Source organism: Crotalus tigris, unplaced genomic scaffold (assembly GCF_016545835.1).
Source record: "Crotalus tigris isolate CLP2741 ecotype Arizona unplaced genomic scaffold, ASM1654583v1 scf7180000017644.4837335, whole genome shotgun sequence".
Taxonomy (NCBI): domain Eukaryota; kingdom Metazoa; phylum Chordata; class Lepidosauria; order Squamata; family Viperidae; genus Crotalus; species Crotalus tigris.
The window spans coordinates 2,109,572-2,136,091 of NW_024096536.1; the positions used below are offsets into that span (position 1 = coordinate 2,109,572).

General features: G+C 36.7%; 1 protein-coding gene across 2 annotated transcripts; it reads right to left on the bottom strand.

Moving 5' to 3' along the window:
- Positions 1–1,892: 1,892 nt before the first annotated feature.
- On the bottom strand, positions 1,893–26,520 carry SLC25A17 (solute carrier family 25 member 17). Of its 2 annotated transcripts, XM_039335535.1 has the most exons (9): positions 26,331–26,515; positions 20,955–21,015; positions 19,714–19,780; positions 18,743–18,894; positions 14,901–15,017; positions 6,592–6,737; positions 6,334–6,429; positions 4,554–4,636; positions 1,893–3,001 (listed from the first exon to the last, which is right to left on the bottom strand). In XM_039335535.1, exons 1-9 carry the CDS (start codon positions 26,382–26,384, stop codon positions 2,854–2,856), a joined length of 924 nt encoding a protein of 307 aa, XP_039191469.1. In that variant the 5' UTR covers positions 26,385–26,515; the 3' UTR covers positions 1,893–2,853. The 2 variants fall into 2 exon arrangements, with proteins under 2 accessions (XP_039191469.1, XP_039191470.1); XM_039335536.1 differs by lacking the exon at positions 20,955–21,015 and having other exon boundaries at positions 26,331–26,520.

The window sequence follows — 26,520 nt, forward strand, 5'->3', positions numbered from 1 at the left end:
ACATTGCAGACCCATGTTAACTCCTTAAATTCTTTCTATAAATGCTTCTATGTCATGTTAAAAATATTTTTATCTATTATCTTTATATTTTTGTTTTGAAATTCAGTTTTAACCTGTCAGCATTAGCATATGATTAATCTTTCAGTGGATATTTATAATTTGTTTCAATAATGCTACATAAAGACAAAAAATCACAATATCCTCAATTACAGTCTATGTAAATTATATATAGTCCATATATTCATTCATTCATGCAATAAGAATCCATGGTGTGGGGAAAACTTGCCGGCTAATCAAACTTAAATCTCTGTATTTTTCAGAACAGCAAAAGTTAAACAATGTTAAACAACTAAACATCATTAATTTATTAAAGGTAAGACATATTGTAAGTAGTTTCTTAGGGTATTTGTTTTTTATTATTTTCTGGAATCTACCCTTTTTCTGGTCGCATTTTTTTTAGACTCTCCAGCTGGAGCCTGTACAAAAAAAGTTACTTAAATATTTCTGAGAAAAAAAATATGTTTTGAATACCAGAAATGAAAATTTACATTCCTTTGAAACAAAAACCAAGTGGCCACTAGAACTGGTTTTCATTTTAGCACTACAAATTATACCATATAGGATGGGATGGAATCATTTTGTTGTCCCTTTGGTTAAGTAATTAGGAAAGAGAATTATTTGCTGATGTAGTGCAGATCACCCAGAGACCTGTCAGTAAAGATGTACAAATGTCTGTTACTGCTACACATGATGCAGAGCATCATTTATTTTCCTAACAGCCTGTGACCTCTAGTGGCTGTACTACTGGTATATCACTTATTCTCTATTATTTATACTGTACACCAGCGATTCTCAACCTATGGGTCGGGACTCCATTTGGGTTTGAACGACCATTTCACGGGGGTCGCCAAACAACGCAGTCCGCCATTTTTTTCCCCTTTTCCTTAGCTGTGCTACTCCCTTTTATTCTATTGGCTTTTGAAAGCCAATAGAATAGACTCTCTTGAATAGAGTCTAATTCTATTGGCTTTCAAAAGCCAATAGGAATTGTCTAGGCTGTCTCTGCCCTGCTGAGCCCGCCAAAAGTCCCATTCTGCAAACGGTGCTGCAAGTTGTCTGCAGCGAAGGCGAGCTGTCTGGAAGTTTCCACCCCTCCCTGCTGAGCAACTACTAAAAATGTAAGTAAAAGAGGGCCAGGGGTGGGAGGTGGGAGGCCGGCGGGCGCAGGGAGGATTGCTGGCGCGCGTGGGGCCCAGAGGGTTCCTTACCTCCCTTGGGCTGGGCCAGCTGGTGGCCCAGCTGGTGGTCGGCCTGCGCTGTCTCTGCCGCTTGCCAGCTACGCCTCGGCCGGTGCAGGGAGCGGCACCACACATGTGCGACGCTCCCAGGCAAAATTCTCAACTTACAAGCAGTTGGGTAGTCCTCAACTTACGACCGTTTGGGGTCGCGGCATTAAAAAGGTTGAGAACCATTGTTGTACACAGTTAAAAGCCATCATAGTAACGGCTATATGAGCCCCTCCCCACCAACTCAGTATGTTGAACTATCTTTTTTAATTTTTCTGTTTAAAGACTGATCTCTTGTAAAGCAACTATAATGCATCTTTTTGCTGAAGCTCAGTGGTAGAAGCCTTAAGGCAGTTTTCAATTAATTAAGGTAGAATACAAAAAACAAAACAAACAAGACACAGTAAAAAAAATGTGCTTAAAAATGAATAGAAATAAAACAATATGTGTCTATGTGTGTGGGTGTGGTATATGTCATTGTAATAAACAGCTACAATTCTATATATATATATTAGATAATATATATTATCTAATATAAACATTTTATATTTGGCAAAACTAAAGTAAGAATCAATACAAACAATGTTTCTGTTTTGAAAAAATAACCAATTTCAAAACAGGTTTATTCTTTATTAATCAATTATGGATCTGAAGTAATAATAAATACTCTTGAATAATTCTTAGTCTTTCACTTATTATAGTTACAACATGGAATGTTTATTATTTGCTGTGGGTTGGTTCTTTTTTCAAAATTTAATTATAATTTTAATAATAGGGTATATGTGCATTTATTTAATATACAGATAGTACAACATTATGGTTTATCACAATAAGAATCATAAACTTGCATATTCCATCTTTATTTTCTTCTTTCAGCATGGCTGCAGTAACTAATTTTGTTTATTAACCCTAAAAAATTATGTTAAAATGGTTCATATGATAGAAGAGGGAGAGGAATATGTATGGGATAATTTTAATTTCTTAAATGTCAGAAATATGACATGATTAATATTCTATATTTATGGATATTATCCAATTTTATAATACTAGGGAAGCCTGGCACAATATTTAATTAAGCATTAAAATGGTAATAAAATTGATGGTTATAACAATTTCAAATGCATTCTTCAAAATTCTTAAGTTGCTGTATGGGAAGGCATAAGAGAATACAATTCAACTCTTCCAAGACAATTAAACATTCTTTGTCAATTAAAGCTTATCTTCTAAGGGCAATTTTTAATAAAATCTTTACTGGACTGATTATTAAGATGATCATATAACACCAAATATTTGAAATACCATCTGGTATTAGCAAATGGAGAATTAGTGGTAAAAGGTTATTTTAAAATATATGAAAAATCAAAGAATGCTCCAATCTTTATGTAGAACTGAATAAAGAAAATGCCTTCTAGATACTTGAATGTAGCTACATTCAACAGTTGTGATTGAAAACACAAGCACAATAAAACAAAATTTTGGCCTTGGGATAAAATTGTTTATGGCACCCAATCATTTGTAGATATTCTGATTTTTTTTCTAAGAGTTATATGCTTTATAGTCAAATATTTTAGTTCTTCGATGGATGCTTTAATCCCATGACTGTGAAAGTAATAGCAGTAAGTTTTTCGTAGACAAGGAACATGAGTGCAGCAGTGAGGACTGTCTGGAGTAGCTTTGCTTCTAGTCCTTTATAGAGTCCTGCTAATCCAAAGCGCCTATAAAAACATATTAAACATATTTATTAAAAAAAGAAAAGGCAGATAATTCTTCATTCTATAGCAAACATACATCAAATTTGCTCTCTTCTACTCTTTGTATGCAATTGTTAAGACACTAAAGATTTAAGGATATGATGTACTCTTTGACCATATGCCAATAAGACCAGTACTCTATTAGCGTTATCTAAATGAGCAGAATGAACTGCAGATTCTGTCTTCCACTGGGCTTCTAGATGTAGCTACTTCTTGGAAAAGAGAATAGCATTTTCAGTACTTAGGTTTTAATTAATTATCTCAGAATCATTAGATATTGTGTGGAATACAGACTGTAATAATAATTTTATCAGATTTATAATCCGCCTTTCTAGTCAAATTGAGTACTCAGGCAGCTAAAAATAAACATACTACATAATTAATAAAATACAAAAAAGAGAGGGCTTAATCATGTCTTCTGCTGGCTGGCAGCAAGAAATATTATAAATTCTTCTTTTCCTGCATGCTGCCAGATGAAAATAAATGTTTATGTTTTAATAAACAGGGAGACCTAGAGAATCAGGAAAACAAACAAGATGTATAAGCTTCAATGAAACTTGGTAGAAACTTGCCCATGGATGGCTACAGTTTCTTCTAAAACCACAGGCCCAGTGAAAAGCATGTGGATGGTGTACTGTATATAAATAAAAAATATACTTGCACAAAAATTTATGAACTAGAGCATGGAAATCCTGCAGAGAGTATTTGGTTAAGAATAAAAAGAGAGAAAGAAAAGTGGGAGTTGTAGGGATTTATTATAGGCCACTTGAGTAGGCAAGATATAAATGAGGCCTTTATGTATCAGAAAACTAGTCCTTCAAACAGGCATGCAATTTATAATGGATTTCCATTATCCTGACATCTGCTGGAAATTTAATTCTGTCAAGAGTCAAAAAGTCAATAAATTCTTTTACTCTCTTGCTGACAACTTCATTTATAAGAATGTGGAGGATAGTAGGTCTACTATTCCGGATCTAATCCCCAACAAAAGGGAGAAATTGGTTGAAGAACTGAAGGTTATTGGCACCTTGGAGAAAAGTGGTTAATGTTATCTTGATATCTGTGATATTCCAAAGAGGAACTATATGAGCTGTCAGTCAGTGGAATAGGCTTCCATATATAATGTAATGACAACTCCTTAATTAGAGGTCTTCAATCAGAGGCTGGATGGTTATCTCTATATAGATGCTATTGTGGATTGTGCACTAAGCAATAAGTTGAAATAGAGGATCTCTTGTATCCCTTTTAATTTTAAGCTAATATGAATACTTTTATCATAGGCTAATTAAAGGAATTTTATTCGACTTAATGTTTTATCATAGGATAATTAAAGGAATTTTATTCTACTTAATGTTTTATCATAGGATAATTAAAGGAATTTTATTCTACTTAATGTTGTGTGTGTATAATAAATATGTCTCTCTGTTTAACCATTTACAAAATGTCCAATTTACAGTAAACTAGTAAGACATTAAACTGGGTTAAGTAGAAGCCAATTAAAAAATGCAAAGCTTACTTTATTCTTTGTTGAAGAAGGTAGAGAACATTTTTAAGACTACCTAATCTCTTGTTTTCAGGGTTCAGTCGGTGATGTCCAAACTGAAAAGGAGACAAATTGAACAAGTGAACATTTTTTTCTCTTAATTTCTGCTTAGAGAAGTGTGCAAAATTATGGAATATTTTCGTTGTTAATACAAAGTATTGTGATCAAGCTTTTATAATCCTGTACATAACTTAACGGTAAGTTAAACTTATTATGGCCTTTGGGCCAGAGAGCACAATAATGAAACATATAAACCTGTAATTGTTATTAAAACAATTAGAACAATCCAAAAGGTGGCAATAAATTGTTTCATTTTAAGTGACATGTGAAGTATAATAAATTGCTTAAAAGACAGTAAGATTCATTTACTGCAAGACAAACCTGGGAGCCGCTCAAACAAGCACAAATCTATTTGGCAGCGAAGAAGCTGTCCCAGAGAAGTTTCAATTGCTCTTTTAGACCCACTGACTAGAATTAAGGCAGTGCAAAGAAGAGCATGGGGTTTTCATGGCAAAGATACTGGAGTGGTTTGCCATTTCCTTCTCCAGTTTTTAAATGGAATTCTCCAGAATTTAAATTCTCCAGAATTTAAATGGACTCCAGAAGATGGTAGAGGACAGGAAGACCTGGAGGAATGTTGTCCATGGGGTCGCGATGGGTCGGACACGACTTCGCAATTAACAACAAACAACAACAAAGAAGAGCAACCTGATTTAATTGCAAGGAATATGCTTTGATGAGGTAACTTCTTTAACTGCTTGCACACCAGATTCAGCACACTGACATTTTTATTGGCTTATGATTTATTGTTACTCAATCCTAAGAGTTATTGTTTATGTTGTCTGCTTGGACGAGGGGTTTCAATAAAGGCAGAGTGTCTTTCTATATGTTTTTGTGCAAACACTTGCACAAAAGTTGCTTTTGCACAGATCCAGATTTTTAATGAGGACTAATTGCTTGAACATTAAAATATCAGTCTTTGCTGTGAACAAACATTGTTTTGCCATGAATTCAACTGACAGGAGCTTGTCCCAGTATTGAGGAGGTCTTCTTATTTTCATTAGAAGTTGGAGAGCTAATGGAATGGACTGAAGAATGATAGAGAAGGGGTGGCAGAGAATCAAACCAGTCAATTAAACTGTCTCTAAGAAAAACAAGAAAGCTCAAATAATTGTTCTTTTTCTATTTCTGTTTTTAAGTCCCATTCAAGAACCTCAATTTTTTTAGGAATGGAAAATAAGATTAGTTTACTGTTTCTTATTGTAAAAAAAGTTCATCAATGTTTAGTTGTTGGCTGTCTTAGAAGAGTGCTGTCAGCCACTCTTCTTCTACTTCTTTTTCCCCATTCTTCCAAATCAGAAATAAGTGTAAATTTTGGCATATAACTTGAGCTATAATGTTAATAGAAAGGATTTACAAAGAGAGTACGAAGCTACCAGGTTTACCTCACTATAACATGATGTCATGCAACATTTTATGCAGAGAGGCAAAGGAGAAATCCTGCCTAACAATAATCAATGCAGCCTAGTGTGCTAATGTACTTTTGGAAAAGCAGCATCCATTATGGGAGCCATATGCTATTATTAATTCACAACATTCTAATTGTGAAAGTCTGAGAAATAGCTGTTTAAGAGCTTTGTTAGCTTCAGTTAAAAGTTATGCTTGTTTAATAACAAATTAAAACCTATTAAATGGAACAAAGGTTTACAAGTTAGGGTGTGAATGAAAGTGGTTTAGCATTACTCATACATACCCGTAAAATTGACTGCACTGTCTGCATAGGGTAAGTGAGAGTAGTAGCAATTGCTTTGGCTATTGCTCCAATAGCAAAGGCGTCCAGTGAAGACAGCTAAAATAACATGAAAAAAATTAGTATCTGGATGCGAAAACAAAATTAAGAACTTTCAAATCTAGCCTAACCCTAAACCAAAATGGTAACAATTTAGTTGAATGGAACAGTTTCTGAGATCAAAGTTAAACATCATCTTTCTTGTAAGCCTTGGAATCTCACCTGCAGTTGTCTTTTTAAAATTTTCCTTTTAAGCCCTTCATAAAACATGAATTGTATGGCAGGGTTAAATACTAACAGCAGTGAGGGGAAAGTACCATTCCACAAAGCCAAGATTCCTTCCTCTCGTATTATCTGATGAAAGGCATCTGATTAGAAAAATAAATAAGGGAAATAAGAATTTTACAGAGGATGCAGAATTATACATTTGATCAGTCTGGCAGTTTAGCATTATTCATAAAGTTCAACATTTACTTTGCAATTTAGATCAGAATTCCAAGAATTAATTTTGGATGGACTCATTGTAGCAGATTTTACTCTATTGCTCAGTATTGATCAGGCACAATTGTTAGAAAGCTTAAATAATCAAAATCAAGGTGAAGGAAGAGTGAGGTTCTTAAAAGTGGACAGACAAAATTACAGCACACAAAAGTTGTCTTATGAACCAATTCAATTTTTTCTGTAATTGTGACATAACTCAAAGATTTATTTATAATGTTTCTATGCCACACTAGTCCAAGCAGTCTTGATTTTTCTTTCAGCAATGCAAGGCTGATCAAATAAGTAGCATTTGGGTAAGGCAGACTAACCCTTCTGCCTCTCAAATTAACTTTAAAGAAGTTTGGCATGCAGAAATTACTTTTTGACTTACTTGCTTCTACCATTGATTAATTAGCTGATTGCAAAGTAATTATTCTGATACCATGTCATGTGTGTCTAACATAAATTAAATGTAAGTGTGTATAATTACTCCTAAATCTCCCCAGAGTTTTAATTATCTTAGCCAGCAATTGCCTAATAGAATTACTGATCTTTTTCTTGATTTTACCATTCATTTCAATTCCTTCTACTCTTCAGCATATATTATTTCCATCATCCCAAGGAGAAGCAATGGAAAATTTAGAGATTCGGTGATTGATGGGTAACAAGTTTCTATTGAAAATATTTAATCCTAATCCTTAGTTTCAGATGAGACAAAAACAATTTCTTATGTTTACAAGACTATCAATTAAAAAAGTTTGAAGAATGGACTATATCTATATTATTTGAAATCAAAAAAGCGTTTTCAATTTTACATGCAATTCATAAATCAACTAAAATAGGCTCTCCTGAAAGCCATGTGAATGTAAAAAATATATTTGTAATAAATAATGCCCCTAAAGTATCTGCTTAGTTCATTCCCTGCTGAAATACCTGAATAGGCATAATTCATTTTGTTCGTCCCTAAAGCTTTTTTAATGTAATCGTTTTTATTCAATGGCATAACTGGAGGAAACCAGACACTGCCTTTATTATTCACACATCAAATCGTTAGGAAGACTGATTCTCAGCAGTTAAATACTTTTCTGGCTGGACCTATGAAAATACTAAGTCCATTCAAAGAGAATGGCTTTTATTTGTCGTCTGCTTTCTATAAGACAGTGAGGATAGTTCTAAACAGGAAAAGAAGGAAAACAAAGGATCTAGAATCTAGATAATCTCCATCCCTTTCAGCAATGAATTGTGAACAAATTCTATTCTGTAAGATGCTATGCAAGCTATAATATTAATTTAATTAGGTTAACAAGAATGATTTTATTTAGAACTGTTATGTTCCTTATTTTTCCGGTATAGGGATCCCCAGGTTAAGAACATCCAACTTAAAGACAACCCCTAGTAGAAATGCCCATCTATTACTAAAAATGGTGGACAGTGTTCTTATTCCTTAAGCCGATGAACTGTTGAAGCCGCACAATGTTGAAGCTGCATATTTTTAATATATAGCCTATTTTCCTGTATCATCAGCTTAAGAAAGGACAATGCCATCTGTTATTTTTAGTAATAGGCAGTGTGTTTATGAGTGCCAACCTACATACAAATTTGGGTTAAAGACAGAGTTAAAAACAGTGTATTCCCTTTTTCATATCTGAAGATCTGGCTTCAATAACTGTATGTGAATTTCTTATTAAAACCTTCCCTGCATGCAAAATTGTTTGCTTATGTAGCTACTCCTACACAAATGAGGAACAAAGTATGATAAGTTTGCTACTTTTCTGATTTGGAAAAGATGATCCAAATCAATTTCCTTTCTATTTTTCCCAGAGCCAGACTAAAGAGAGAAATCCTCATTAGTGTAGGCCAGGGGTAGGCAACCTTGGCTCTTTTATGACTCGTGGACTTCAGGAATTCTGGGAGTTGAAGTCCACGAGTCATAAAAGAGCCAAGGTTGCCTACCCCTGGTCTAGGCAGACTAAAAAATGTCAAAAGACACAACAGTAGCAGCAGATGTGGGGAATTTCTGGAACAAGAATAAGAATTCTGTAAATAAGACTTTAAATTATTTCCTTCCAGTTGTAAAAGTGTATATCCTTTGAAAATTGCTACTTTGAAAAGGCTAGTACTCATTGCTCACTACTCTGCTCTTTCCCACTTTTTACTACATTTCCTCCTCCTGCTCCTCCAACTACTTTTTATAAGTACTACTGCTATTGAACAGTATCTCCTTCTATCTGTTTCAGGCTACTTTACAAACACACATACCACCACATCCAGCTGCCTCTCTGCTCAGCTTTTATAGTCAACAATTGCTATGCTGGCTAGGGAAAAGACTTAAAGGAACAGAACATCAGCAGCACAGGTGTTTGGCCATTTTGTAGTCAGCCTGTCGTCTCACATACCTCACCCCCTTTAATAGTCTTTTTTATTAAAATATTTTGATCTTTTTTCATATCTATGTACTTCCCATATCTCAATAGGAAGTCAGCGATAACATTTTCTTATCCTGTCCATAATAATGAAGCAATATGGTCACAATGTCAGATACCATCCATTTAATCAGGAATTTGTAGTGCTCAGCTAATTCAACAATCCTTTGATCTGATTCTGGATTGTGTTCTTGCACCCAAAATATCTATTTAGTGGGGGTACTTGTAGAAATTGCTCTAAAATTACCTCCTCTACCACTTTGCTTTGCTTCTTTCATCTAGTTTCAATTATTTCCTAAGTCTTCCAACCTTGCCCTCAATTCATGAAACCCTTCATGTTTGTTGTAGATATAACTCCTAAACCTCTGCTTATAAGCAAAGGGAGTGACATTGTACCTGTATAAAATTATCTCTTTGACATGTAAGTAATCCACTACTTTTCTTGCTGGAAGACTACTGTAAGCTCTCAAAGCTTTCTTCATTAAACATGGGGCTAGTCTGACTCTCTCACTCTCAGGCCACTTGCAAGAGGTAGCCACTTTTTCAAATATGGTAAAATAGGCTTCTACATCTTCATCCTCTGACAACTTGGATATTTTTATGTCTTTGGAACCACTTCCACTCTCAGTTTTATAGTCAGTTTCCTGTGCTTAACCTTTATACCCTCCCCCCCCCCAGTGTAGAGTTTGAAGAGAAAGGGATTGTAACACAGAAAGCTGTTTGCTCTTTTGCAATCAAAAATAATGCTGGGACCCGTGGATGTGCTACCCAAACAGTTTACTCCCTTGAAATCCCTTCCTTCCAATCTCTCTGGTCTGCGTGGGGGCAAAGAAAAAAAGCAAGCAATTTATGTAGGCAATCTCTCCTTTGCCTGACTCTTCCCACCCATTCCCAAAGAGAGATTGGAGAGAATGAGATTTCAAGAGAATACTATCATATACTATAAGCTGCTTGCATAGCATACCTGCAATTGCTTTTGATGTGTAGAAGAGTAAACAGCTTACTCTCTCACAGACTTACTGTTAAGGCATGGTAGCAACCCCTCCACAGCCCACATGCATTCACTGCAGCACCCAACCTCTCACTTCTAGTACTCAGCCACCCTTCCATCTGCTTGTGAACTGCCAGATACTTGCAACTTCCAACCAACTTCCCCATTGACTTTGCTTGTGGGAAGTGGCAGGGAGTTGCAAATTGCAATCATGAAAGGTCCTCACTTAATAACCTTAATGATTTGATGGTGACTGTCAGGATTGCCATTGCTATTGATATTTGATATTACATTTAATGTGTACTGAGGGAAATTTCAGTCCCTATTATTATGGTTAAGCAAAGGTTGCCTATAGATTTATGGGAAAATCTTTACAGGTACTCCTCAACTTACAATTGGTTGTCCCAAAGGTGCTTTTTCAAGAGGCAACTGGGCTTTCTTGTTTTTCTTTGAAGACGTTTCACTTCTCATTTAAGCCTCTTGAAATTGCCCCACAATCATGTGATTGTCATTTGCAATCTTCTCTGCCAGCTTCCCGAGAAAGTCAAAGGGGAAACTGGAAAGGAAGGTTGCAAACTGCTACCACCTACTGCAGAGCTAAAATTGCTTACCAGAAAGGCATCTCAGCTGGGAAGGAATCTCAGCTCCATGTTTAAAGATTTTGTTTTTTTTAGTGTACCTTAGTATTTTGCTTATATTTTACATTTTTCTCAAATTAAATAAAAAAAAAGAAATTAATCTGGAATTTCCTTCTCCATACAGTTGATATGAGTTACTACTTAATTTACTTTTTAAAAATAACCTTGAAAGTTAAAGATAGCTAGTAGTTTGTTTTTTACAAAATGACTAGGCAGAGTAGTGCTTAAATAATCCACCTCATTTTTCAGATTGTAACAACCTGTAAACAAGTCTATTCCATGGTTGCTAGAATAAAAAGCAAGCACATCAACAGTATACTACCATGTTTCCCTGAAAGTAAGACCTGCCCCAAAAATAAGCCCTAGTTTTGGGGCGAGGCACACATTTATTTATTTATTTATTTTATTTATTAAAATTTATAGACCGCCCCACTCCCGCAAGACTCCGGCCAGTTAACAATAAAAACATAACATAACAAAACAAAACAAACAATACAATAACATTCATCCAGGGGTCAGATTTTATAAACCCCAGGCCTGCCGGAAAAGCCAGGTCTTAAGCAGCTTGCGGAAAACCAACAGGGTGGGAGCGGTCCTAATCTCGGGGGGAGCTGATTCCAAGACGTGGGCGCCATCACAGAGAAAGCCCTCCCCCGCGGCCCCGCCAAATGGCACTGCTTGGCCGACGGGACCTGAAGAAGGCCCAGCCTGTGGGATCTAACCGGACGAAGGGAACTATGAGGTAGCAGGCGGTCTCGCAAATAGCCTGGCCCTGAGCCATATAGGGCTTTAAAGGTAATAACCAACACCTTGAATTGGACCAGGAGATCAATAGGCAACCAGTGCAGCTCACGGAGGATAGGTGTAACGTGGGTGTACCAAGGAGCACCCACTATCACTCGCGCGGCTGCATTCTGGACCAACTGTAGTCTCCGAATACTTTTCAAGGGTAGCCCCATGTAGAGTGCGTTGCAGTAGTCCACACGTGAGGTGACAAGGGCATGAGTGACTGTAAGGAGAGCCTCCCAGTCCAGGTAGAGTCACAACTGGTGCAACAGACGAACTTGTGCAAAGGTCCTCCCAGCCACAGCCGTCAAATGATGTTCCAATTTCAGCTGTGGATCAAGGAGGACACTCAAGTTGCGAACCCGCTCCAAAGGGGGTATATTTTCCCCTGCTAGAGTCAACACTGGACAGTTAACATGATCCTTGGGAGGCAACATCCAAAGCCACTCAGTCTTCTCAGGATTGAGCCTGAGTCTGTTAACCCCCATCCAGACCCTCACGGCTTCGAGGCAACGGCCCATCACATCAGCCGCTTCACTGAGAGAGCTCGGGGAAGAGATATATAACTGGGTATCATCAGCATACTGATGAAACCTCATCCCGTGCTGTCTGATGATCTCATCCAGCGGCTTCATGTAAATGTTAAATAGGGGGTGGGAGAGGACCGACCCCTGCAGCACCCCACATTCAAGGGGCCTCGGGGTTGACCTCTGCCCCCCCAACCAGTACTGATTGCGACCAGCCAGAGAGAGAGGAGGAGAACCACCGTAAAATGGTGCCTCCCACTCCCACCCCTCCAAGTCATTGCAAAAGGATACCATAATTGATGGTATCAAAAGCTGCTGAGAGCTCAAGTAGCACCAAGACAGAGGAATAACCCGTCTCAGGCCCGCCAGAGATCATCCATCAGCGCGACCAAAGCAGTTTCTGTGCTGAAGCCGGGCCTGAAGCCAGATTGAAAAGGGTCTAGGTAATCCGCTTCATCCAGAGACCGTCGGAGCTGGAGCGCCACCACTCTCTCTACAACCTTCCCCAAAAAGGGGAGATTGGAGACTGGGCGGAAGTTATTTAAATCAGCCGGGTCCAGGGTAGGCTTCTTGAGAAGGGGCCTCACAACCGCTTCCTTCAAGGGTTGCGGGAAAGACCCCTCCCTCAACGAAGCGTTGATCAACACCTGGAGCCAGCCTCGTGTCACCTCCTTGGCAGCCGAGACCAACCAGGAAGGACACGGGTCCAATAAACAAGTGGAGGCGCTCATCGCTCCCACCACTCTGTCAACATCCTCAGCGGTCACAGACTCAAATTCATCCCATAAAACTGGGCTAAGACCTGCCCCGGTCATCTCAAAAGGCCCTGCCCAATCGGAGTCTAGGTCTGTCCGAATCCGAGCGATTTTGTCTGATAGAAACTGCACAAATTCTTCCGCCCTACCCTGTAAGAGCTCCCCGGCTTCCCGAACGTTAAGGAGGGAACGGGTCACCCTAAACAGGGTGGCGGGGCGAGATTCTGCAGACGCAATAAGTGCGGAAAAATGCGAACATTTTGCCGCTCGTATCGCCACTAAATAAGTCCTAATATAGGCTCTTAAAAGTGTCCGGTCGGGTTCGGAGTTACTAGCCCTCCAGCGTCGCTCTAGACGTCTCTTCTGACGCTTCATCTCCCGTAGCTCCTCAGTAAACCAAGGTGCCCTCCGGGATCCACAATCACGGAGAGGTCGCAAAGGCATGCTCCAGTCTAACGCCCCTGATGCCGCCTTATTCCAAGCAGCAACCAAGGACTCAGCCGGTTCGTGGAGAAGGGAATCAGGAAAACCCCCAAGCGCTATTTGGAACCCCTCCGGGTCCATTAAACGCCTGGGGCGGAACTACCTAATTGGTTCCACCTCCCTGTGGTGGGGGAGTAGGACCGAGAAATCTAACCTCACCAGGAAGTGATCCGACCATGACAAAGGAGAAGTAACTATACCCCTTAAATCAAAACCACGTCTCCACTGCCCCGAGAGGAATATCAAGTCGAGCGTGTGTCCTCCCCTATGGGTTGGACCCTGAATTATCTGGGTCAGGTCCATGGTTGTCATGGAAGCCATGAACTCCTGAGCCATACCAGAGGATTCACCGAGTGACGGCAGATTGAAATCCCCCAGCACCATAAGCCTGGGGAATTCCACCGCCAACCCGGCTACCCCCTCCAGCAGCTCGGGCAAGGCTGTTGTCACATAGCTGGGAGGCAGGTATGTCAACAACAAGCCCAACTGAACCCTTGAATCCAACCTCAAGAGGAGGGACTCACATCCAACAACCACTGGGGCAGGGATCCTGTGAGGTCTCAAGGATTCTCGGACAAGAATCGCCACTCCCCCATCCCTTCCCTGGAATCGCGGTTGGTGCATTATCTGAAACCCGTCTGGCACATCTCCAAGAGAAAAAGTCAAGCTGGGGTGGGGGTGTGAAGCTGCCCCATGTACCATGTACCCGCTTACCTTGCAGCCAGGTCTCTTCTCACCGGCCCACTTCTGCGGCGCCCTCAGGCCTCCATTTTGCAGTCAGAGGCCTTTCTGGAAGGCCACTGCAACCGAGCTACGGATACAATCCATAGGCCTTTGACTGCCAAATGCAGGCCGGAGCTCCATTCTCAGCTGCAGAATGAAGCTGCTCCTTCGGCTGCAGAAGAAGTGGGCCGGCTGGATTTATTTATTTATTTATGAGACTTATATACCGCTTTAAGTGCAAGCACTCTCTAAGCGGTATACGGGGCTATTGGTGGGGCAGGGCTGTTGGTGCCAGTGGTTTGTGAAAAAGACATACACCCTGCCTAAAATAAGATTTGGTGCCTCTTTTGGAGGCAAAAAAAAACCCCGAATCTTGTGAGATTGTACATTGTGTGTAGGAAACACAATATATGTTAATAAAATCAAAATGAAGCTGAAATCTCTGGAGAATGTAGCTCATGTATGGGAGAACATGAAATACATTGCATTTTTGTATCAGTTCTTTTTTCACACAATTTGTAGGATATTGAGAGCATAGCAGCTTTTTCAAGTCTATCAAAAGCACTGGGTGTTTGATGAGCATGGAAAACTATGCCAAAATGCTGCCTCAAGAGTGGTGGAGGTATGTCTTGATATTCTGAGTTTGAAAAAGAAAGTAGCTTATGGCTGAAAAGCATAATTTATATACATTACAATAGATGAGGGCAACCTCCCCAACAACCTACCTACAATGCCTTTGTAATTGGTTGGTATAATATCTTCATTTCTAAATTTTGCCCCCTGGAGTTTAAGACGGGTGTTTACCACCCAGAGCGGAGTAGTCAACAGTACATTCACTATACCTAAGGAAAGAGAAGCAAAATTCAGTAAAAAGAGGCCTCAGATAATTAAAATTAAAATTTTAACTTTAATGTATGAAGCAGAAAAGGTACCATTTGAAATACTTCACAAAATCTAGGCTGAATTTATTCTAGAGGAAAAAAATATTTAAAATGGAAAGTCAAGGGAGCTTCTCCCAAAGGTGCTTTTCCAAAAGGGCAACTGAAGTTGGTTTTTTCCTTGAAAACATTTCTCATCCAAAAAGTTTCTGCAGTTCATAGACTTCTATGGAGCTTGCTTTATTTTAGTTCTTTACCAATTATTACACATTTCATTGAGGTAGGCAAGAAAAGCAAGCTTGTTTTTCACAACAGTTGCACACCTTATTATTTCCAAATATTTGTCCTAACTTGATGCAATCTTCCCACATGAAACTTCATCATGAAATCATGCACTGAGAAAATAAGAAGTGCTAAACTGTTAAATAAAATTAAGGATTCAAAAGGTTATCTCAGATAACCTTAAGTGGCACATAATATCAGAGAATAACACAAGTTAGAATAAATAATACAGATCAAGAAATATGTGGCAATGCTGGCAGCCATAGAAAGACATACATTATATCTCTGCTCTGTGAGCTGTATTGGTTGCTGGTTTATTTCCAGGTTCAATTCAAGATGCTGATTTTTTGAAGGACTATCTCTCCCCAGTTACATCTACCTGTCCCATCAGGCCTGGCAGGAAGGGTGTGTTATTTCTGCTAAAGATTTCCATTTGACAGGAACCCAGAGGTAGACCTTTTCTACCATAGCACCCACCCTCTGTGACATTATTCCTGCTACTTGTGAGGCCAATTCTACTGGCCTTCAGGAAATAAAAATGAGTTCTTCCAGCAGGCAGAGAATCCCATGAAAATAGTAAGCTTGTGAGATTGTTACATTGTGTATAGGATGCTGATCCATTTTACTTCTGTCTTATTTATATTTGTGTTTAATTATTTTCAACTGTTGCTACAGATGGTTTTGACTCTTTGCTTCATTGTACGCTCCCTAGAATGTTTGTGATGATGGCTATATAAATATGATAGAATATCAGATAAATACCAACTTTGTCAAATATTTAAAACTTTCAATTTTTGCTTTGGAAAACATCTGATGTTAAATTCATAATATACATTTTCAATTTGTTATATACACTATATTAAAATATTTCATAAAAATTATGTCATTCCATTGCTAATATCAAATGATGACTTTCCAAAAATATGAGTATGTACATCAACTAAGCACATGCTCATGTTCTAAAATAAGATAATGAAATGAAGAGAAACATTCAGTTATACAAAAGTGAAAAATCTTCCGGTTTTGCACCACAGCAACACAGATGCAGGGAGGCAGGGCTCTGCCTTCCGCACCCAATTTCTCCCTGCTGGGGGCCCTAAAAGGGCCTAAAGTCGCCCCAAAGACGCGATGAAGAAGGAGGGGTGCCTTGTCGATCACGGAGAGACAGTGGTCTTTCTGCTCGATCCAAGGTAAGTCCTCCAAACTGGCAGGAGAAAGATTGGCTACATTCCTGTGGCCAGCCATTAGCCACTGACAACTGAAAAAGAAAAGTACTAATTAGCAGATTGTAAACAGCATGTTTGGAACTGGATGACAATATTGATCCTTTCTTTCTATTTTACAACTGAATTTCCTGGGGAAGACTCCCAAGAAGCTAAAAACCTCCGAACGTAAATGGAAGCGGCGTTTTAATTTTTTTTATGGGGAACAGAAATACATAATACTGAAGTGGAAGTAACATAAAGCTACAGTTTTGATAAATTTGTGAACTGAGATAATTGTTCAGATTTTCTCTTTGAAAAAAAAACAACAACATTGAGGTGAAATATAAGAAATCAATCCTTTGTCTTAAGAGTGGAAAATGGATTTTGAATGACATCCAGTGGTGGATTTGAGTATAGCACAACAACTAGCTTCCTGACTGCTCGGCGACTCCTAGCTTAATGGAGAAAAGCTGTTAATAAAGGAAAATATTTTGACATACTTATCACCCTGACCTTCTTGGATTATAAACACTTACTGAGTTTGAACATTTAATCTCAAGAATTATTGGGAAAGAAAAATTTGACTTGACTACGTCTGGCTGGGAGAGACTTTTGAGCAGTCTTCAGGGTGGTCGAACATTTTGAACAATTTAAACATTGTAGATTACAACCTTGCCTGATAGAAAATTCTTGGACACCTGAGACAAAAGATCACTACAAAATATTGTTTTTACGATTAGACCCATATTCCGGAACCTATTGAATTATAAAGACTACACATAAAGACCAGAAAACTAGATGAAACTTTATTCTACTCTTATTAAGATTGGTGATACTAGAGGATGATGCCTCAAGAAAAAATAAACACGTTTCAGAAGGAAATATATTCTATGCTTCTTCACCAAACAATTGTGGCACACAAAGACACAAAAGAAACCATAATGAGACTAAAAACAATTTAGATAATATAAATAAGCAAATCTCCAAATTAAATTGGAGAAAATGACTACAAAGTATGAAGAAATAAACCAGAAATTAGAAGATGAAGCAGAGGAAATGGACTTAGAGATGAAAGAGATAAAGGAAAATATAAACTACCATATACAAATAAAATACTGATAACAACAAAAATGGAAAAGATGCTTTATCCCTTAGGTCTGCAAAATATACCTGATGATAAGGAAGATTTTAAAAAATGGAATATAGAGCTGTCAAGGGAAATATCACAACTTGGAAGACAAAAAATGAAAAGAGAAATTGAGTGAAAAGGAAAGTGGGAGTTGCTTAAGGAATATAAACTGGCGGAATTCCCCCCCCCCCCAAAAAAAATACCCTGCCTAAATTGTCTTCCTCATGCCAAGCAACTTTTATAAAAATAGAAATAAAATTTCTGGGCGACTTCAATTGCCCTGGCTTGGAAAGCTACTTGGCAAAGAAAGAAAGCAAGAGTTAGATTTAAAAAACAGAAGATTTGACCGATTAGAGGGAGCATTATATGTTTAAATATTTCTTTGACTATGGTTAAAAGAACAGATGACCCTTCGATATAATTAGACTTTTATAATGAAAAATATGATTTAGAATTAAAATAACATTCTTTTTTCTTTTTTTGATATGGGAAATATGAAAAGAGGATGGCTGGCACGAATAAAACTTTTAGCTATATAAATGTAATTAATATTGAGAAAATCATAACTGACAAAGATATTTCAAATATTGATGGGAAATCAAACCTTAACAAGAGCATGAAAAACAGGATATTGATTTCTGAGTTGATATTATTGTTATTTGTATAATATTAGTAAAATATGATAAGGATGTTTATATCTAATTTTGCATATATCAATAGTAGCAAGAATTGTAACTGTGTAATGAGAGGAAAATGGAAAAAATATGGGGAAGAAAGGAGGATTAGGGAAAAAATACTGGATTGTGCAGTACTGAACAGATTTATACTGAAGAAGTTATGTGAACCCAGACAACATGTTGTTTACTAAGCACTAAAGATTGTAATTCTTAAAAATCAATAAAACATTAAAAAAGTAAAAAATCTAAGACAAGTAAAACTAGAAAAGAGTACATGAGACAAATCCTTTCAAGTTAAAAATACATTTACCACTTTATTTCATTATTTTAAATTACCTTCATGGATAAATTATTCCATATCCCAAATTCAATAAATTTCTGATAGGATTTTATTACCTGCAACCATACCAAGAATTAAGTCCTTTCCTGTAGTTGAATGATGACCTTTAACCCAAAGAGTTTTTAAACTATTAAATGTATAGAAATAGACGAAATTGGAACAACAAAGGCTGGAGATAACAGGGAACCACCCTCGATATGGTGCAATGCTAAGGAACAAAATAACAAAAGCAAAAAATGAAAATAATGCAATCATCATAGCTAAAAGCATATCTGTACCCCATTCCAAACCTAATCAATTAAATATATCTACTAACTGAAGGATTTTGTGTTAACTGTTCAAGAAACCAGTGACAAAATAAAACATATTTAAATACCTATTAACTATATTTAACACAATACTCAGGACTAAATTTTACTGAACATATTTATTTTTGCATAACTATGAACATAATCCAGCAGGATATATTACTGGGAAAATTAAAAGGATTAGAATTCCAGTCTGAAGGCAAGAAACAACCAATTCAAACACATTGTTTCTTGCTCAAATATTTCCTTTCAGAGATAGTAGTATTTTATGGAGGCACATTTTAAAAATTAACACACGGTAATTATATAATTAACAATATTCTGTTCATACCAAAGGCATCATAAATATTTTTATGTGACAGATGTTTTAACTACATATACGTCAATTTATTCTAACAAGATTTCAGCCAATGTTATTCCTGCCTAGAAACTTTTCTTGAAGAAGAAACAATGCTGTAGCAAGTCCCTTAGTATAGATTAAACCCGCCCTTTTAATTTTTTAATAGTATTTTGAATTACAAAGAAAAATATGTTCATCAATTCTTTTTTTGTTGTTTTTTTCTGTGCTTTCTAAAAGATGCTTTAGTTTCTAATGGCTTTTTAAAATTATAACTATTCAAATTACTTAATTGAAATTTAGGAAGATCAATATTTACACATTTGTCCTCCACAGAAGAAGTTTTAAAAAACTAATTCTCCTAGCAAAACTAGGTACTTACATGCCTTCTTCTTTAATTATCTCCAAAAGAACTGCATGTGTGGTTTTTGATTTGCGTTTTTCATCCACTGGAAAACAAGAAATTTTTTTTTTAATGATTTAATCCATTTCAATACTGCCTTGAGAGCATTTTCTAATGTGATGGGGAAGGTAGGGCAGAAGTAAAAGTGCATTGTTTATTTAATCTTCAGGTTCACTGATTCAATCTAAAACAGAATAGTCCTTCATGGATAGGTCTACAACTGACCACAAATTAAGAAATAGGGTTAAAAAAGTTTGCATTTGTACAAATTACAAAAACGAAATGCATAGATCTTGCATTTTATTTTATATCTGCTGTAAGTATAACTATATTGGTTGCCAGTTTTCAGTTTTAAATATCTGTCTTCTACACTTAACCACCAAATCCTAAATGATGAATAAAATTAATTTTTGAAAGGATTTCTCCAGCACCTCTACATTTCTCAAACGGAGGTTACTGTATTTTCCTAAAACATACATTTGCCATGTGAATATAACTTTCTTCCATCGCTACAGTATAGAGAATAAAGAATAATAACCTTTTAGAACATCCAGATTATATCTTCCTGCAGTTTAGAAACCCAAAATAATATAGTTGTTAATGAGTCTTTTCTCTAATGACTCTAACAATATCATACTAAAGGGATTCATCAGCTTAATTAGGAATCTGAAAGGTTTCCAAGGTAGCAAAAATTTTGCAAGTTCCATTTTCTGAAGTCTATCACAACAAAGACATGATGTATTTATCAATATACTTTGCAAAATTATTAATAACCCACATCTGTGACTGGGTTATTGCTGAGTACACAATGTCTTTAAAAAATAGGGGAGAGTTGTACTTAGAAAGAAAATACTAACCATAGTTTTTGGCATCCCAATTATTTTGTAATTTGAAATCAATAAAAAGTCCTGGTCAGCCACAGAATGCATCAGCTGTCACTTATAAGTCAATAGGTAGTAGCCTAGCATTTCTCCAAAAATTTTTGGATAAAACAGATCAATCACTCAATAATATTTATTTGGTCAATGATCAGTAAAACTTAAAAGAACAAAAACAAATAAAAACAGAGTGAACTAAATAAATACAAAAATATACTAACAGCTAGCAAAATGAAGATCAGCTATTACCCTGAACAAATTTTAAGATATAAATGCAAAAACAAATTAGTAAGTTATATATAATATTCTCAAAGGTTAAATGTAAAAAAATGTGTTGCTCACCTTGAAGTCTTAGTCTAGCTGTATCCAGAGGAAAAAACACAGTCATTGCTGTCACACTACCCTAAAACATTTAGCATAAAAAATTAACTATGTAGAGCATGTGGTGTTTTTTTGTAAAGCTACAATGACCTATATTAAATCAAATCAGTTTATGACAGCCATTTGACTAGATAAAGTAAGGCCACACTTGGAATACTGCATCCAGTTTTGGTCACCACGATGTAAAAAAGATGTTGAGACTCTAGAAAGAGTACAGAGAAGAGTAACAAAGATAATCAAGGGACTGGAGGCTAAAACATATAAGGAATAGTTGCTGGAATTGGATATGTCTAGTTCAGGGGTAGGCAACCTTGGCTCTTTTATGGCTCGTGGACTTTAACTCCCAGAATTCCTGAGCAATGCTGGCTCAGGAATTCTGGGAGTTGAAGTCCACGAGTCATAAATATCATAAATATCATAAATATCTCAGGGGTTGCCACAAAGAAGAGGGAGTCAAGCTATTCTCCAAATCACCTGAAGGCAAGACAAGAAGCAATGGATAGAAACTAACCAAAGAGAGAAGCAACCTAGAACTAAGGAGAAATTTCCTGAAAGTTAGAACAATTAATCAGTGGAACAACCTGCCTCCAGAAGTGGTGAATGCTCCAACACTGGAAGTTTTTAAGAAGAGATTGGACAGCCATTTGTCTGAAATGGTATAGGGTTTCCTGCCTGAGCAGGGGGTTGGACTAGATCAGTGGTTCTTAATCTTTTTGAACGAATCGCCCCCTTGAGCCAATGAGGAAGTTGTCATCGCTCCCCTCCCCCAACGTAACCTCTCAATCACAACATACGAAATAATTCTTCAATTTATGCAAACACTTTTTTTTTGTTTTCTTTAAAATTGTCATCAGGACATATCGATGCAAATAATTTATTTCCAGTCTTTTCCCCATATGTCAACTGTGTGAAAAATTTTGGTGCCACCCGTCACATTTAATGATTGAATTACAAGTGAAATTTAAGACGCAAAAAGAAATATAAAAAGGGCATAAGAACAAACCGCAATGCAGGAACTAAGAATTTCAAGATGAAAACTCTGAAACTAAATTAAGATTCGAGGAAAGTATATATAGTCACGCACACTATAAAAAGGATTTAAAAGACACAAAGAAAATATAATATCGAACTAGAGTGCACGCTAAAAAAGTACAATACAAAGAGACACACAAAATGTTTTACAGAGCACAACAAAAATTCAAAAATGAAGCCAAAAAGTCAAACTGGAACGTGAAATCCAATGCAAGCAAATATAATGATAAAAGCTCAGACAGTTATTAACGAAAAATGTATGTGTACAAAAAGCAAAAAAAAAAAGAACATCAATGGCTGCCTTGTGCTTGGTGAGCTGATGCCAATTTCTTGATGTTTGGAACCATTTTTGTTAATCACATTCTTAAATCACCGCACTCAGAGATCTTCAACATTACAGCTGACAATACAGCTGACGTCACAGGGGACAGCCACTCAGCATGCGATGTTTCGAAAGAAGTGCTTCCCCCTCCATTACTGCCCATTCTGGCCAATGGCGCGCCACTGTATGGGTAGAGGCTGCTGCTCAATGTGCATGAAGATAAGCGATGCATATTCACATATGTATGGCGTTCTGTACTGAAGCTAGCTGGAGGAACATTTGAAAACACAATTCAATCCACTAATAGTGAGCGATCTAATGTTTTTTCATGACAGATATACAGCAATTCACAGTACGAAAAAGTCTCAAAAGTGTCCCCCAAACCTCTTGTTCCATTGCCCCCATATCGCCCCCTTTTCGTTCCTTCGCCCCATGTCGCCCCTTTTTGTTCCATCGCCCCCCTGAAAAATGAAATCACCCCCGGGGGGCGATATCACCCAGGTTAAGAACCACTGGACTAGATGACCTCCAAGCCCCTTCCAACTTTATATTATTATTATTATTATTATTATTATTATTATTATTATTATTATTATTATTATTAAGATATTTAATAGTAGAACTATTACATACATCAATGTATGTAACAGGAAAACCATGACTAAAATAGAATCTAAAATAAGAACATATATAATAAAATACATTGCTACAAAAGTGATAAGTAACCAGACTTAATTAGTGGTGCAGCATATTGCACAGGCAACAATACAAAACTGGGCAACTCAGGAGGATATTTTTAAATCCTTGCCTGAAAGAAAGCTACATCAAACATTATGAAATATGGCAGTGAAAAAACTTCCTGTACATGAATTTACTTTCAACTTAAACAGAACTTTGTGGTTCTGACCGTTGCAATGAAAGTATTTATTTTTAAAAAATCTGCATACAACCACCCCTTAAAAATGTGGTTCACAATAAATTAAGGTTCAGTTTGATACTATATGCATTTGAAACAGATTTTGTGCATATTCCAGACACACTGAAATAATTTAATATTTATATTTGATTTACAGTACGGTAAATATAGTACAGTTCTGATAAGATCTTTGGGTGAAGCACAATATTGATATATTGTACACAATCTATCTCTGTAGCTTTCTATTTATAGTTTTAACATTAATCTTTATTATACTTATCAAAGAAGGAAAGGAGGAATTAATACAAACAATATATTGCATTCCTAATATATGGAACAAGTATATAGTTTTTGACTCATTTGTTTAATCAAATTCTATTTAGTTTTAGAATTGTGTGGCAAACAGATCACATTTTAGATAATATTTCAAAACTATTAGGTCATAGTTATGCAAAATATTGAAAATAAAAAAGGATTCACAAACTTTTAAGCATCGCTTTATAACATGTCCTAACAAGCGATTAGACATTATTCAGATACGTAAGAAATGTGAAACTTATTTAGCAATCTGATAATCTTAAATCCATGAGCTAGAAGTCAATGAGCACATAAAATAATTCTAGGGCATTCTCATTCCTGTTCTACCTATGCAGGTCTAAACAAGTTATAATAGACTGAGTAGATAAAAACTATTTATATTTCACATGCAAATCAATCTTGAACTACTATTTAACTGAGCAATAATTTGCTTTCCAAGACTGAGCAACTACCTCACATATAAACAGATACAAAATTCAAGACAATTTATTTGTATAATTGTATAATCTAATTTCTCTGTATGGAAGTAGAGCCTTACAACAGTCAATAAAAGCCCTTCCTTTCCTTCTTTTATCCAGTAACACTCTCCCACACCTTTAAGACAGCATGAGTAGCTGGGCCACACCTGTGCTCCAAGAGAAATATGTCTTCAATATTTAGATATGGGTGTATACTGTATTTGGAGATGGGCAGTTGCAATTATTTGGGACAGCAGGAGAAATTAAAGTTACAAGTGAAAGAGGGGGAAATGCCAGACAAAAATGGGTAAATGACAATGTAGGAAAGGGGTGTGTGGAATTCAGACTCAAAAGTAAAAACACTGACAAGTAACAGCCATCCAACAGCTGGTAAGGAACTTTTCTTAGCAAAAAATTATGAGATGCTTAAATTCTATCAGCAGTCAGGGTGGCAGAATTGGTACTTGGCTGAAAATATTGAATCATAAGACAGCAACAAAACCAGCTAATTTTAATGTACCTAAAGATTGGTTAAGAGGTGGCTAGAACTGGAACTAAGGAATTTGCCCAGCTGAGAGAGCAGCCAAAGATACAGCTAACTAATGATGTTATCTTTTCACAGATATAATTCAAATCTGTCTAACACAGAATATGCAAAAAGAGGGTCATGGGTAAGAAATAAGGTTTCATAAATTCTGTTTAAGGATCACTATGTTTTGGTATAATAAAAAATCCCTTGTAACAAAGGGAAGAAAAATGATTCCCCTTTTTTGGGATGTAGCGTTTACCAAAAAGAACTCATAATAGTGAATAGCATATGAAAATGACAGCAATACTTTATTTAAAGTTCTGAACTTACTCTAGTAGAAGAGATTATAACAGGATGGATTTGTGGGAAAACACCTTTTTCAAAAATTGGCTTCCTTTTGTTAAGTATAATTTTATGAATCCATTTGTGTGTGTGATTATACTGGCATATATAATACTAAGATTAGACATTTTATTCTGACATCATTCTGACAGATATGATGAGCAGGGGCTCCTTAATGAAATAATTATTTTTCTTGATTCTTTCTACTGTATCCCTGATTATGTTTTTAATCTGGATCTCTGATAATAAAAAGAGGTAGCATCTGTGCTGATTCTTAGATTGTACAATATGCTTCATTACAATGATCCAGATATTAAAACATTCATAAATAACTATAATCCATTTGATCTAAAAACTGTTTGCAGTTTCTAATTGTTGTATCAATGATATATATATTACAAAAGATCTTTTTAACAGGCATGTTGATGACGTGTACTAAACAACTAATCATAGAAGTTATTAGGATAAAATAAGACATAAAAATGCTGAACCGGATAATTTTGATGCTTTTCAAAATTTTAGAAACCAAAGTTCCTAAACTTTTTTTTAAAAAAAGAACAACAACAAAAAAACCCAGAATACTGAACCTTTTTCTATTCAGATTGTAGACTTGAATTCTTGAAAAAAAAAAACCCTATATGAATGCGAAGAGATAGCACCAATCTGATAAGACATAATCAATGGATCTGAAGAGAAGCAATTACTGTAAATTGAAATTAGAAACAGAAATATTTTCTAGATGAGAGAAATTTAGAGTGGGCATCTAAAATGAAAGCTAAGTCATCCACCAAGTTAAATTCCAGGTTCAGTAACAAACATTGGCATATCCTGACAAAATTCTGGACCCTAGGTATTGATAAACAGATTTGCAGTTAGGTGAAAACAGACAAGCAAGTAGTCATTTAATCCAATGTACTGTACAATTAACAAGGTTATATTTTATTTGTTTGCCTTAATATTTTCACAAATAATTCAAGGCAGAAAACATATCTCAAAGTATATCTTGAAAGTATCAGTCTTCCTTTAAAGACTGCAATTAACGTTTGCATGTTATTTAAAGCTGAACTCAATTCTTATGAAATCATTCAGGAGGAAAAATGTAATATTTTCTTCTGCAGCAATGGTTTTATCGATAACCTATACTCTTCAAGCTCCTGTGCAAACGGAGCGTGAAAGTAAATAATAATACTTAGGATGGCAGTTCAAACTAACAGGCAACCGCTAAGACAAAAATTACGAAGAGCGCTCGATTTCGAAAGCTAACAGCAGTTTATTTTTATTTTTTTTAGCCCAATGCACCAAAGGCAGGGGGAACAAGCCCGAGGTCCCCTCCATCTCCATGCCTTCCTTCAACCTAGCAAAATCCTGTCACCTCACTTCCGGGTCTTCCTCACACTCGCTCCCTCCGCAGCCTACTCACCACAGCTCCAGCCACGGCATGGACCAAGCTCTCGTAGGAGAAGACGCCGACCATAGCTGCACCTTTGGCAGGGCCCAATTGCCACTGCTGCGATCTTCCCCGGCTGCATGAAAGAGCACAGAAACGGAGAGGCTAGAGGGGGAAGCAACGTATCGGCGGCACCACCCCTGGCCAGGACGCTGCCGTACTA

Coding starts and splice junctions, on each gene's coding strand:
- SLC25A17 (XM_039335535.1), bottom strand. CDS start 26,384: ATGGTCGGCGTCTTCTCCTACGAGAGCTTGGTCCATGCCGTGGCTGGA. Junction 21,016..26,330: donor ATGCCGTGGCTGGAGCTGTG/GTGAGTAGGCTG, acceptor TAAATGTTTTAG/GGTAGTGTGACAGCAATGAC. Junction 15,018..18,742: donor AATTCTTGGTATGGTTGCAG/GTAATAAAATCC, acceptor CTCTTTCCTTAG/GTATAGTGAATGTACTGTTG.